Source organism: Scleropages formosus, chromosome 1 (genome assembly GCF_900964775.1).
Source record: "Scleropages formosus chromosome 1, fSclFor1.1, whole genome shotgun sequence".
Lineage (NCBI taxonomy): Eukaryota > Metazoa > Chordata > Actinopteri > Osteoglossiformes > Osteoglossidae > Scleropages > Scleropages formosus.
In genome coordinates, this window is record NC_041806.1 from 23,268,493 (window position 1) to 23,279,384 (window position 10,892).

Sequence of the window (10,892 nt, forward strand, 5' to 3'; positions counted from 1 at the left end):
CTGGAGGGGGAGGGGACACACCCAGGACGGAACGCCAGTCCGTCGCAAGGTGCCCCAAGCAGGACTCGAACCCCAGGCCCACTGGAGAGCAGGACCCGGTTAAACCCACTGCGGCACCACACCCCTCTTCAAGTGCCTTTAGCTTGTTTTAATTATTGTAAACTAGAGAATTTAACTGCACTTGGCCTGTTGACACAATACAAGGTGGTTTAATTCCTTGCTGAAAAACATTTTCAAAACTGGAGGATTAACCATTTTAAATTTTCATACATTTATCCTCAAGTTTCTGTATATCAGAGGATAACGTATAGACACATTAATAAAATTCTTAAGTTCATCAGTATGTGCAATTCCTGTACTTCACATAAGAGCAACTACTTTTTCACACAAAATATGCATTTTGTTTTCCAATTCATGACTCTGGGGATTCGCCCTGAGGAAGGCTGTGAAGATCACTGCCATGTCGGAGGGACGGAACCTGCTGCCCACCATGAGTCCGCTCAGCTCTCGACACATGGCTGGTGGCAGCCAGTCCTGAGGGCTCTCAATGCTGCACGTCTCTATAGCACCGCTCTTGACGCCCACGGTGAGGTTCACCTTTGTGTCACATGCCTCACATTGAACCTCAAAGGAGGTATCGAGAGAGAACGCGGGGGTCTTTCCGAAGACCCAGTCCCACGCCTGCAGTTCCTGCGTGATTCTGCGGATGCCCGGATGAGAGAGTTCATCCGTGGGGTCCACCACGACCGCGGGTGCGCTCAGCCCAAAGTCAGCGTAATACTGGGAGGCCACCGCTTCCATCACAGCATCGCAGTTCAGAGTGGGGTCCTCGTCCCGCAGGTTTCTCACGGGAGCGGCCACGCTGGGGGTGGCGTTGCTCCTGATGCCCGCCGCGCATGCGCTCCGGAGCGTGGCGGAGAGGAGCGCGCGGTCGGCCGAGCACAGCAGCGTGCAGTGGTGGTACGCGCCTGTCCTGCCCAGCTTGGCGGCCGTGCCGGAAATTTTAAACTGCTTGTTAAGCAGGATGTCGAAGCGCTCGGTGGCGTGCACGTCCAGGTTCGGGCTGAGCTGGCGGAGCGCCCTCGTCACGATGCGCAGGTTGCGCTGCCGGTCGTAGCGCTTCCTGGAGCTGAAGAAGGTCAGGTTAACGTTGCCCAGGTCGTGGAAGACGGTGCCGCCGCCGCTGCGTCGCCTCGCCACCGGGATGCCGCGCTCCCTCGCCAGCGGTACGTTGCACTCCTGCCACGGGTTCTGGTGCCTGCCGATGACGACGGCCGGCCTGTTCCTACACATGAAGAGGATGCTCCGCTTCTCTACATCCACGTGGGCGTGGATCCAGTCCTCGAAGGCCAGATTCTGGAAAATGTCGCAGGAGGCGGACTTGAGAACTACTCCAGGTCTACAGTGCTCCGCCAAGAACGCTGAGAAAGTACTCTGCGCTCGGACTAACTGTAAACACGTCCGAGTTTTTACACACAAGGGCCCGCAAGTCCTCAATAGCATCGTACAATAAAGTCCGCCAATGCGGTCCAATGAATGAGAACTTTCGGAGAAGGAGAAACGCTGACTGTTTTCCACTTCCGGTGTCAAAGAGCTCGTTCTCTTCGGAAAAGTGTGTTTGTGGCGCCACCCGGCGCCTGGCGGCCGAACTTCAATTTGCTTATACTGCCTTCCACTTGCTTACATTCAAAGGACCCAGTTATGCGGCTTTTGAAACTAAAAATACTCCCGTGTTTACCGCACTCACGCTGTCCAATTAGGGTTACATAGCCGAAGTATCGTAGGGACAATATGGTCCCTATTTATTTGGGCCTTTGTTCTTCGCACAAAATACACTTGGACAATGTTATTTATTCACTGTTTAATTCGTCTAAAATTTATCTAAAGCGATTTCATTCATTCATACAACAGGTTATTTTAATGATCTTATTGTGCATCATAAGTGCCACGAGAGGTCTCCCAGGGAGGAATACAGACTTCGCGGCTTTTTGGGCTCCTCGGTTCAACTTAAAGCTATCAGTAAATGTCACATTCTACTACAAATGTATATATCCAAGGCAACGGTCGCAAGAGAGAGAGAGAAGAATCTCGCATCTGATTGGCTTTAATCCTAGACGGGATTTGGTGACGTCATGTTTTCTTGCGATGATTCGAAAACGCGATTGGCCAATACGTTAAATCCCCAGGAGGAAATCTGTTCAGCGCGCTGTCACATTTAGCGGTGTGAAGTGACACGGTTTTGCCATTGCTAGGTGTGCTGTTTGCTTTTTTGCGTTAATAATCCAGATGTAAATTCAGGTTCTTTACATCGGAAAAGCCAGCTGTCGTTGAGTTTTGTGACACTTACTTACAAATGAATTAGAGCTCAGATGTACTACTAGTAGTAGTAGTGCCAGGGCAGTTCTGCAGAGCTCTCTCTCTCTGTATGGCTGTACGGCACAGAGGCTGTGACCTGTGTGTGAGCATAACCATAACTGAACTGCTCTGAGCAAAGAAAATGATCTGTTGTGTTTGACTTGACAGCGTGGGGGGTGAATGCAGTGGAGGAAAGGGGGTTGGTTGCTATGCCGACGTGCAGTGTTTGGCAGGCAGGGGCGCCTGAACACAGCGAGGTGGAGGCATGTGATAAATCACACACTCCTTAAAGTAAGTGTATGTACGAATTGTGGCTGAGGTGTTGGCGGTTAGTGACATACAAAATCCCATTTAAAAAAAAAAAAAACCCTCTGTAAACAAACATTTCTTTTGGGACCTCGGACACATGATGAGTAGAATAGAACACACGGGTAAGTTTGCACCATATGATCAAAAGCCGGGTGAATCCTTTCTGAATCGGAATGTTAAACCATTACATTTCCTGCTTCTTTTTGTCCTGTCATATAGTGCATGTCTGTGTGTGTGTGTGTGTGTGTGTGTGTGTGTGTGTGTGTGTGTGTAACTTGTCCAGTAGGTCTCTCGAGGTTTCTGCGCCCTTGGGGACTGTCAGGGTGACTGATGCATCAGGTGCAGGAGCACTAACCCCCTACACCTTTTCTTGCCCCTTCGTTTTCCTCTGCATTGGGGGTAGTTAACTGATGCATCTTAAATCGAAGGATCCAGTCCAAACCTCCAGAAGATCTGCAGTTACGAGTGAGCAGAGCATCATTGCCTTTCTTAAGGACACCACAGCCTAGCTGAAATTTTTTTAAAAACAAAACTATTGTGTAGTGTCTAATTTGTCTACTTTTTGCATTTGTGCCTGCGTTTTAAATCCTTAATAAAAAAAAGACAGAAAATTCATAAATAAGACTGATTCTTTCGCCAATAGAAACTAAACAGTTGAAGTGAAACTGTCATTCACATTAGAATAAGTCTTCCATGGGGGTCACTGGTAGTGTTACATCAAGAGACAAGGCCCCCATTGCTCTCTCTTCTCACCTGTATGACAGCTTGGACCAACTTGGAACACCCACTGAGTCAGACGTGCTCCGCTGCTGAGCAGAACCAAGATCTTCAAGGCAAACAACAATAGCTGCATCCTGAAAGGGGTGAGTAGAAAAACTGTAACCAGACAGGTGTGTTCCTTTGGTTTTGCAACCTTTTCGTTTGACCATCAGCTGCAGTTTTGCCAGCAGTAGCATGTAAAGAAAGCTATAGATTTGTTTAGACTACGCTGGAGAAGCTACACGCTGCTATGTATTTGGGTAAGAGCGTTGTGGTATGGGCAGCTAATATTACTGCAATAATCGGAAATTGAGGTATGTATCTAAGAGAAATAAAACTCCTGAAGAAAGCACACATTAATGCAGCGTAATCAGGCTCCGGAAGCACTTGGTACGGTGTTTTTGACCGTACTCTCGGACAGACTGTTCAGAGGCTGTGAAGAATGCAGAGGACCCGGCGCTCCTGTAGCCCCACCAGGGCACCCTCCACTGGCCGCAGCCCTGCTAGGGCACCCCCGGTCAAGGTAAAGCTGGTACATCTTTACTACTTCTCCTGTTTTTCACAGCTGTAAGTTACTGTGTACCATAAACTATGGACCAACCCTGGTGATATGCCTTTCTCCAACTTTGTGTTTCCTGTTGGCATACAGGGGGGCAGCTATAACTCAGAGCTAATGCGAATCCTAAGGGAGAGGGATGAGATGCAGGCCATGCTGGACAGGTATGAGCGACACCTGTCGGAGGTCCAGGCCAACATCAAAGTCCTTAGTACTGAAAGGGACAAGATCAGTATGCAGTATCAACAAGTGAGCACCCGAAATAGAGGCATTGAAATGAGCTCTTCCACCTGTAACATGATCACTATGACCATCACCCTCAGTAGGCCAAATCCACATCCCGGTCACTTCCTCTTCGCATCATCCCCCCAGGCCCAGGAGGAAATTGTACAGCTCCGCCGGGAGATGATGAAATCAAAACTGCCACGCTCACCGAAGATCAACATGACAGTCCAGACCATCTTGAAGCGTTTGGAGGCAGAACGGGACAAATTAGAGGCTGACCTAAGGCGCATGACCACAGAAAGGGACAGCCTAAGGGAGCAGCTGAAGGTAGATAGTCCTTCCCTCAGACCACATCATAATCTAGTAATAAGATACCTCGGTATGGTGTAGATAGTATAGCTAAGCTTTACAATCTGACATTGAAACGTGTGTTTTTGCGACTCAGATGGAACATTTTCCAAGTACGTAAATTGTGTGAGATCATGGAAGGTATCTTGTCTGAGCATCTCTGGGGAAGGCTTCTAATGAGCAAATTCATAGACTTCAAATTCCCAGGTGAAGAGGGCGATGTGTTTTCATTGCATGCTGCAAGCCATTCTCTGAGTGTGATGGTTCTCTGTGCTTCCTTCGCAGATATCTCAGGAGACAGCCATTAGCAATCGAGCACACCTGGAGCAGAGAGTGGAGGACCTGCAGACCACCATTCTCACAGTGAGACTCGCCCTGTGTTGGGGCAGATTGCCAGTGGACATGCATCAAAGAGGGCTGTGGTCAGTTTTATAGGCATGTCGATAATCAGATCCCTCTCAGCTGCAATGATTCATATGGGTCTGGACATGTTCCATAGCTAGAGCAGGAACGTGGTGAGCAGAAGAGCAGGCAGACCTGGATGAAGGAGGCTGTTACAAGGCTGGAGGAGGAGGTTCACAATTGGAGCTCCAAGATGGCTGTCACTGAGGAAGAGCTGAGCAAGGCCAAGACAGAGTGTAGCATACTGAGGCAAGATGGTGACACTGACATTTATTACAGATTGGAAAAGCTGTTTGCTAGCATGGGAAAAAATTGTTCCCCATACTTTTAAGAACAGGTTTGAATATGAGTTCTATAAAATGTTTCGGAAACTGGTCTCACGTAATGAATTTTTGGTGTGATATGCAGCATGCTGTCTGATTGTTCTGTTCTTCTCCTCTGCTGTTGTCCACAGGTTGTCCAACAGCCAGGTGGAGAATGCTCTGAGTGAGAGCCAGCGCAAGCTCACCTCCAAGATCGCTGAGCTGCAGAGCACCCAGGAGAGAAACAAGCAGATGGATAAGAAGAACGGTTAGGATCATTAATACATGGCCCAGCTTGTTCTTCGCTGTGTATTAGATTCACTGCCGTAGTGGAGCTGTGGTTTGTTTGGGAATTTGTGTGTCTGTTTCAGTCAGAGAGACAGATGCTTTCTTTGACTATCACTAACTCTATGGCAGCAGGATGTCACATGTCTGTTGTGGAATTCAGTAAGTTCCACCTTCTTCTGCAGGAGTCTGGGTCACAACACCAGTATGTCAGACTCATTTTCTACCAGCTCATTGACATTTGTGGGTTTGTGTGTTTAGAGTCATTAAAGCAGATGCTCACAGGCCTCAGGGAGGAGGTCAGTACTCTGCAAATCACACTCGGTGAGCTGGACCAGCGTAGAGACACTCTGCAGGAGCAGCTGGAGGTCAAGAATACCCTGCTCACCACAGCCAATGAGCAGCTAGAGAACAAGGTGGATTGTGCTCTTCTCAACCTTTTATGCAGACGCAAGGCCATTATGCCCTGCGATGCCTCATACTTTAGTGGGGCAGATTGTCTACTCAACTGTTCATTAAAACCGCTTCTCGATGGGCCCAATACAGGATCTGTCTGACATCTTCAAATTATACAGTTGCGAGAAAACGTTTGTGAGCTTCTCAACATTATTTGGGTTTCTGTTTGAATGTTTCCTAAAATGTGATCTGATCTTCATCTAAATCATAATAAATATCGTTTAACAAATAACATACACAGCATTTTACATTGCCATCTCTTTATTGAATAAATGAACAGTCAAGGTCATTGGAAGATGTATGTGAATCTTTGTATTTAATAACTGGTAGAACCTCTTTTACTGGGAAAAGCTTCAATCAGATGCTTTATTTAACTGATGATCAGACTTGTGCAGCAGTTAGGAAGTATTTTAGTCATTTCTCTACACAAAACAGTTCAATTTGTATATTTTTGGGATTTCTTGGATCAGTGGCCTGATTCAGGTCACAGAAAAGCATTTTAATAAGCCTGAGACCAGGACTCTGAAATACAGCATTTCTTTTTAAGCCACTCTGTTGATTACTTCTCTGTTTTGAATCATTGTCACATGACCCAACTCCTTTTGAATTTTAGGTCACATACAGATGGTGTAGAGCTTCCTGATATGACACTGTATTTTTTTGGTCCTTCAGTGATTGCAAGCCATTCAGGTCCGATGCAGCAAAGCAGCCCCACAGCATTATACTCCTGCCACCAATGGATGCAGAACATTGTTTTAGTGGTACCGTTGAACATTTAGGGTGTCTTTACCAAACAAGACACACAGTAATTTCTTTTTTGAAGGCAGGGGTTTTCTACGTGAAAACCTCCCATGAATACCACTCTCGTTCAGAGCTTATCTTATGGTAGACTTATGAACACAGAGGTTGTCAAGCGCGAGAAATGCCTGTAGATCCTGAGTTGTCACCCCAGGGCTTTTTGGTGCTTTTTTTGAGGATTGTATGGTGTGCCTTGCGCTAGTCTTTATGGGTTTTGCACTACTAGGGATAGTAGCAACAATGGTGATTTTTCTTCCTGTCTGCCTGACTATGGACTGATGGAAGCCTGCGTCTTCAGAAATAATTTTTTAACCCTTTCCAGTCTTACGAGCTTCAACAATCTGTCCTCTGAGCTTCTCTGAAATCTCTTTTGATAAGGCCATATTTTACTTTATCAGGATTCTGTTTTGAAGAGTAGGTAGGTAAATTGTATTGGTTTTTTATAAAGCAGCCTAGGTGAAACCCACACCTGACTTCACTGGAATATCTGACTCCAAATATTCTCTTTTCAAGATGTCATTATCCTAGTGGTTCACATACTTTTTCCATCAATGACTTTGATTGTTCATATCATTTCTTTGGTGATGATATGGTCATGTAAAATGAGTGTATTTTTAAATAAGATCGCCTGTATTACTATGACTTAAACAATCATCAGATAACATTTCAGGAGCTTTTCATACAGAAATTCAGAAAATTCCAGAGGGCTGTTTTTCCTCAGAACTTTATTAATGTTATATATAGTTGTATTTGGATGCATAACTGAATATAATGGAATGTGTATACATATTTCTTTTTACATATACTTACACATAGACCACATGTGATGTACAGGGAGATAAATTCTGCTATATTTTTCTCAGGAGAAAACTATGAGAAGTCTACAGGTCTCTGTGGAGGAGCTGGAGAAGTCAGTAAGGTGAGACCTAATCACTCTGAATACAGCACATGCTGGTGGCAAGAGGACAGCATTTTATTCCTGATCTGTGAATCGATGACCTCAATGCTGCTCTCTGTCCCAGGAGTATACAGGGGATGCTGAGCGAACGGGAGCATGAGTTAGATGCCACACAGATGAGGCTGAATGAAGTGTGCAAAGAGCTGACCGCTGCAGTGAAGGCAAAGGAGGCAGCTCTGCGGGAGAACACCCAACTCCAAGCTGACCTGGAAAAATCCCGGCTTGAAAGCCAGGTGGCAACCCAGACAGGAGTTAGTCCGGTGTTACACTTTGTTTGTATGGCTGTACAAACGGGTTAATTGCAACAGCTGCAAATGGGTATTGAACTGGTAGCCATTTGTGGCAGTTGGAGATGCTGACCTTCACAAAAGTTCACCCAACACATGTCAGTTTTTCATGCCTTCTTTCTCTGGTTCCGACTGAGGTGTCTGACTAATAGATTAACTGGAGTCTCTCTAGGCTTTGAAGCGTGAGGCTGACAACTCCATCTTGGAGGCAATGGACCTCAAACGGAAGATCCAGGACTACGTTGCTGACATTTCCAGAATGGAGGACCTTCTGGCATCCAAGGTAAAACAGGATGTCTTCATTTTCAGGAGCGAAAAAGTTTGACAAATAATTACCCTTTCAGACATAAATATTTGAAACACCTTTTGCCTCATGTTTGCATATCTTATTTATGTTTGTGAAATTTTTAAAAGAGTAGCACACCTTCGTAACTCACGCAAATGTGGGCTCAGGAACGGGAGTGCCGGGAGCTGCAGGAGAGCCGGCGCCGGATGTCCATTCAGGCAGAGAGCTGGGAGGAACAGGCTCGGCAGGCAGAGGGAGTTGCCAGTGAGATGCGGCTTGAGCTGCTCACCTCCGAGACTGAGAGGCAGAAGCTCAAGGATAAGGTGGAGGGCTTAGAGGCCAGCCTGCAGGAGGTTAGTAATGTCATTACAATGGCCATTATTTTTCCATTGTTTTGCTGCATGTGGTTGCACATGTGTTAATGAAATGACCTCGTGGTGATTGTGTTCATTGATGTGGAGATCCTGCCATGGCGTATAACGTTCAAGGTGTTTCAGATTGCCTCAAATTTTGGTGAAAATAGGATTTTCTTACCAGTGTGATATTGAGTGGGTGTTGGGAAGCATCAGTTGTAGAATAAGTAGACTTGAAGTGTTTACAAGTTCACGTGAACCTCAATTGCAGGCTCTGTCGGCAGAGCGAAGTGCCAATAGCCAGGTGTCACAGCTGAACCGCAGTTTGCTTCAGGCTGAGGAGGAACTACGGCAGGCCCAGTCAGAGCGCACTGCTGCTCAGAGTGAGCTGGAGAAGACCCGTCAGTTGTGCATCAAGCTGGATGACAGCAAGGAGTTGGTGTGGAAACTACCTTTGTGTGTGTGTGTCTTTCTTGCCGTTGTTGTTGTACTTGTCTGCAGCTTTTTCATCAGTCTTGCCTTGACAGGTGTTACAAGAGCTGGACTCCTGCCGCTCGGAGGTGGAGCTGCTGCGGAAACAGCTGGTCACTGAGCGGTTATCGCTGCGAGACCTGGAGGCCATGCTGATGTCCTTGCGCGAGAAGGAGCACCAGCAGCTCCTCAACTCTCAGGAGAGGCAGACTGAGCTACAGCTATTGAGGGACAAGCTAAGCACAGCAGAAAACATTGTGTGAGTGGCCCACCTCTCACTACCTAGGTCTTTGCCACAGGTTTCTCTTCCACTATATTTGTATGAAGAACAACAGATATAGCATACAATTTCTCAAGAGTACAACAGTACTCCAATCCCCCCCTGGGAAATGATCCCGCAACCTTACGTTCCTTCAGTATGCTTCTACCGATGTTCTCTTCACTGTACAAAAAAGGTACAGGCATGCTAGCTATTGATGAAATGGCAGTGACTTCTTTCAGACAGTACTCTCTCCCGACCCACGCCTTGCACCCCATCCAGGAGCTCTCAGAGCAGGGAGGTGGCCCAGATCAGGACACGGTCCGCGCAGCTGGAGGCTGACCTGGAGATGACCAAGAGGCAGCTCTCCACGGAGCGTTTTGAGAGGCAAGGCTGCCATTCCATACTTTCTCATTTGTGTGACTTCCCAATCTGTGCACTGTGAATGTTCCTCCATGTTTTGGCCTTTGTTCCAGGAGAACCCATTGAACTCAATTTGTCGTCATGCTCAGTGTTGAAGCAGTTGGATTGGTAGGAGAGAGTTATAAAACCTTTGAATGCTACGCCTCTCTATGACCCAAATTTCTTCCCCCAGCTCAGCGTAACTTTGGTGGTCAATGTAATTGACATGTTATTCCCACTGCTTTGCAAAACTTGTCCTCTGTCCGCTCGTTTCAATAAGCATTATCATTGGCAGGGAGCGGGCGGTCCAGGAGCTGCGTCGGCAGGGCCTGTCTACCGCTCTGCGGCCTTCTTCCCCCCTGGCACACCGCTCGCACAGCCCGCGCACCTCTTGGTCTCCCGAACACACTTACCACGGCCCTTCTGGCCACCTGCTGCCCGAACGCTCCCTGGAGAGGTCAGGTCGATCTCTCCAGCACCTGGGGCTAAAAAAACCTACCTGTCATTAAAAAGTCTTGTTCATGAACGTTATTCATTTATTTTTGTTTGATGTGTGTGCGATTTTCTCCAACAGGAGCGTAATACTCAGGGACCCGTATGACTGAACCCAGTAGAAGGCGCTGGACTACTACCATCTCCAGTGGGATAATGTCAGCCTTCCTCATCAAAACTTCATAAATTCTCAGAGGACTCTCTGAATGTAGACTCTCATAGCGGTAGATCACTGATTGTTTGTTCAAGCACATGATAACAATGTAAATGTGGTTTTACAGTATTTGCCTATGTATACCCCTTTATCTTTATGAAAATCTACAGGACTGCTGTGGTACAGTAAGTATGTTTAATGACTACAATCATTTAGTTTCCCCCAAAGTGTGTTTTTGGCATTCTGATTTATATTTTTGTATTAGCAACACTTTTTATTCAATTAAAAGTAATCAAAAAATGTCTGAGTCACATTATCTTTCTCATTGTCTTGTTGCACTACAGCTAAAATTGTACAGAAAACTAACAAAGGGTTGTTTGCTAGTGGGGTTTTATTGTCCAGAGCAAATAATACATTTTTTCACTTTTCTATATT

General features: G+C 46.5%; 2 protein-coding genes across 5 annotated transcripts; one reads left to right on the forward strand and one right to left on the reverse strand.

The window, feature by feature from the left end:
- Nucleotides 1-35: 35 nt before the first annotated feature.
- On the reverse strand, nucleotides 36-1,557 carry lipt1 (lipoyltransferase 1). Its single transcript, XM_018750183.2, has one exon. It carries the CDS (start codon nucleotides 1,501-1,503, stop codon nucleotides 361-363), a length of 1,143 nt encoding a protein of 380 aa, XP_018605699.2. The 5' UTR covers nucleotides 1,504-1,557; the 3' UTR covers nucleotides 36-360.
- tsga10 (testis specific, 10) lies at nucleotides 556-10,718 on the forward strand. Of its 4 annotated transcripts, none has more exons than XM_018750181.2 (19): nucleotides 556-586; nucleotides 3,068-3,129; nucleotides 3,429-3,527; nucleotides 3,845-3,946; nucleotides 4,073-4,228; nucleotides 4,352-4,531; nucleotides 4,838-4,915; nucleotides 5,052-5,203; nucleotides 5,409-5,524; nucleotides 5,803-5,957; nucleotides 7,659-7,714; nucleotides 7,818-8,004; nucleotides 8,213-8,323; nucleotides 8,494-8,679; nucleotides 8,951-9,118; nucleotides 9,207-9,409; nucleotides 9,692-9,796; nucleotides 10,107-10,268; nucleotides 10,386-10,718. In XM_018750181.2, the coding sequence occupies exons 4-19, from the start codon at nucleotides 3,866-3,868 to the stop codon at nucleotides 10,414-10,416; spliced, it is 2,127 nt and encodes a 708-aa protein (XP_018605697.2). In that variant the 5' UTR covers nucleotides 556-586; nucleotides 3,068-3,129; nucleotides 3,429-3,527; nucleotides 3,845-3,865; the 3' UTR covers nucleotides 10,417-10,718. The 4 variants fall into 4 exon arrangements, with proteins under 4 accessions (XP_018605697.2, XP_018605696.2, XP_018605695.2 ...); XM_018750180.2 differs by lacking the exon at nucleotides 556-586 and adding an exon at nucleotides 2,588-2,646; XM_018750179.2 differs by lacking the exon at nucleotides 556-586 and adding an exon at nucleotides 2,742-2,786.
- Nucleotides 10,719-10,892: the final 174 nt, after the last annotated feature.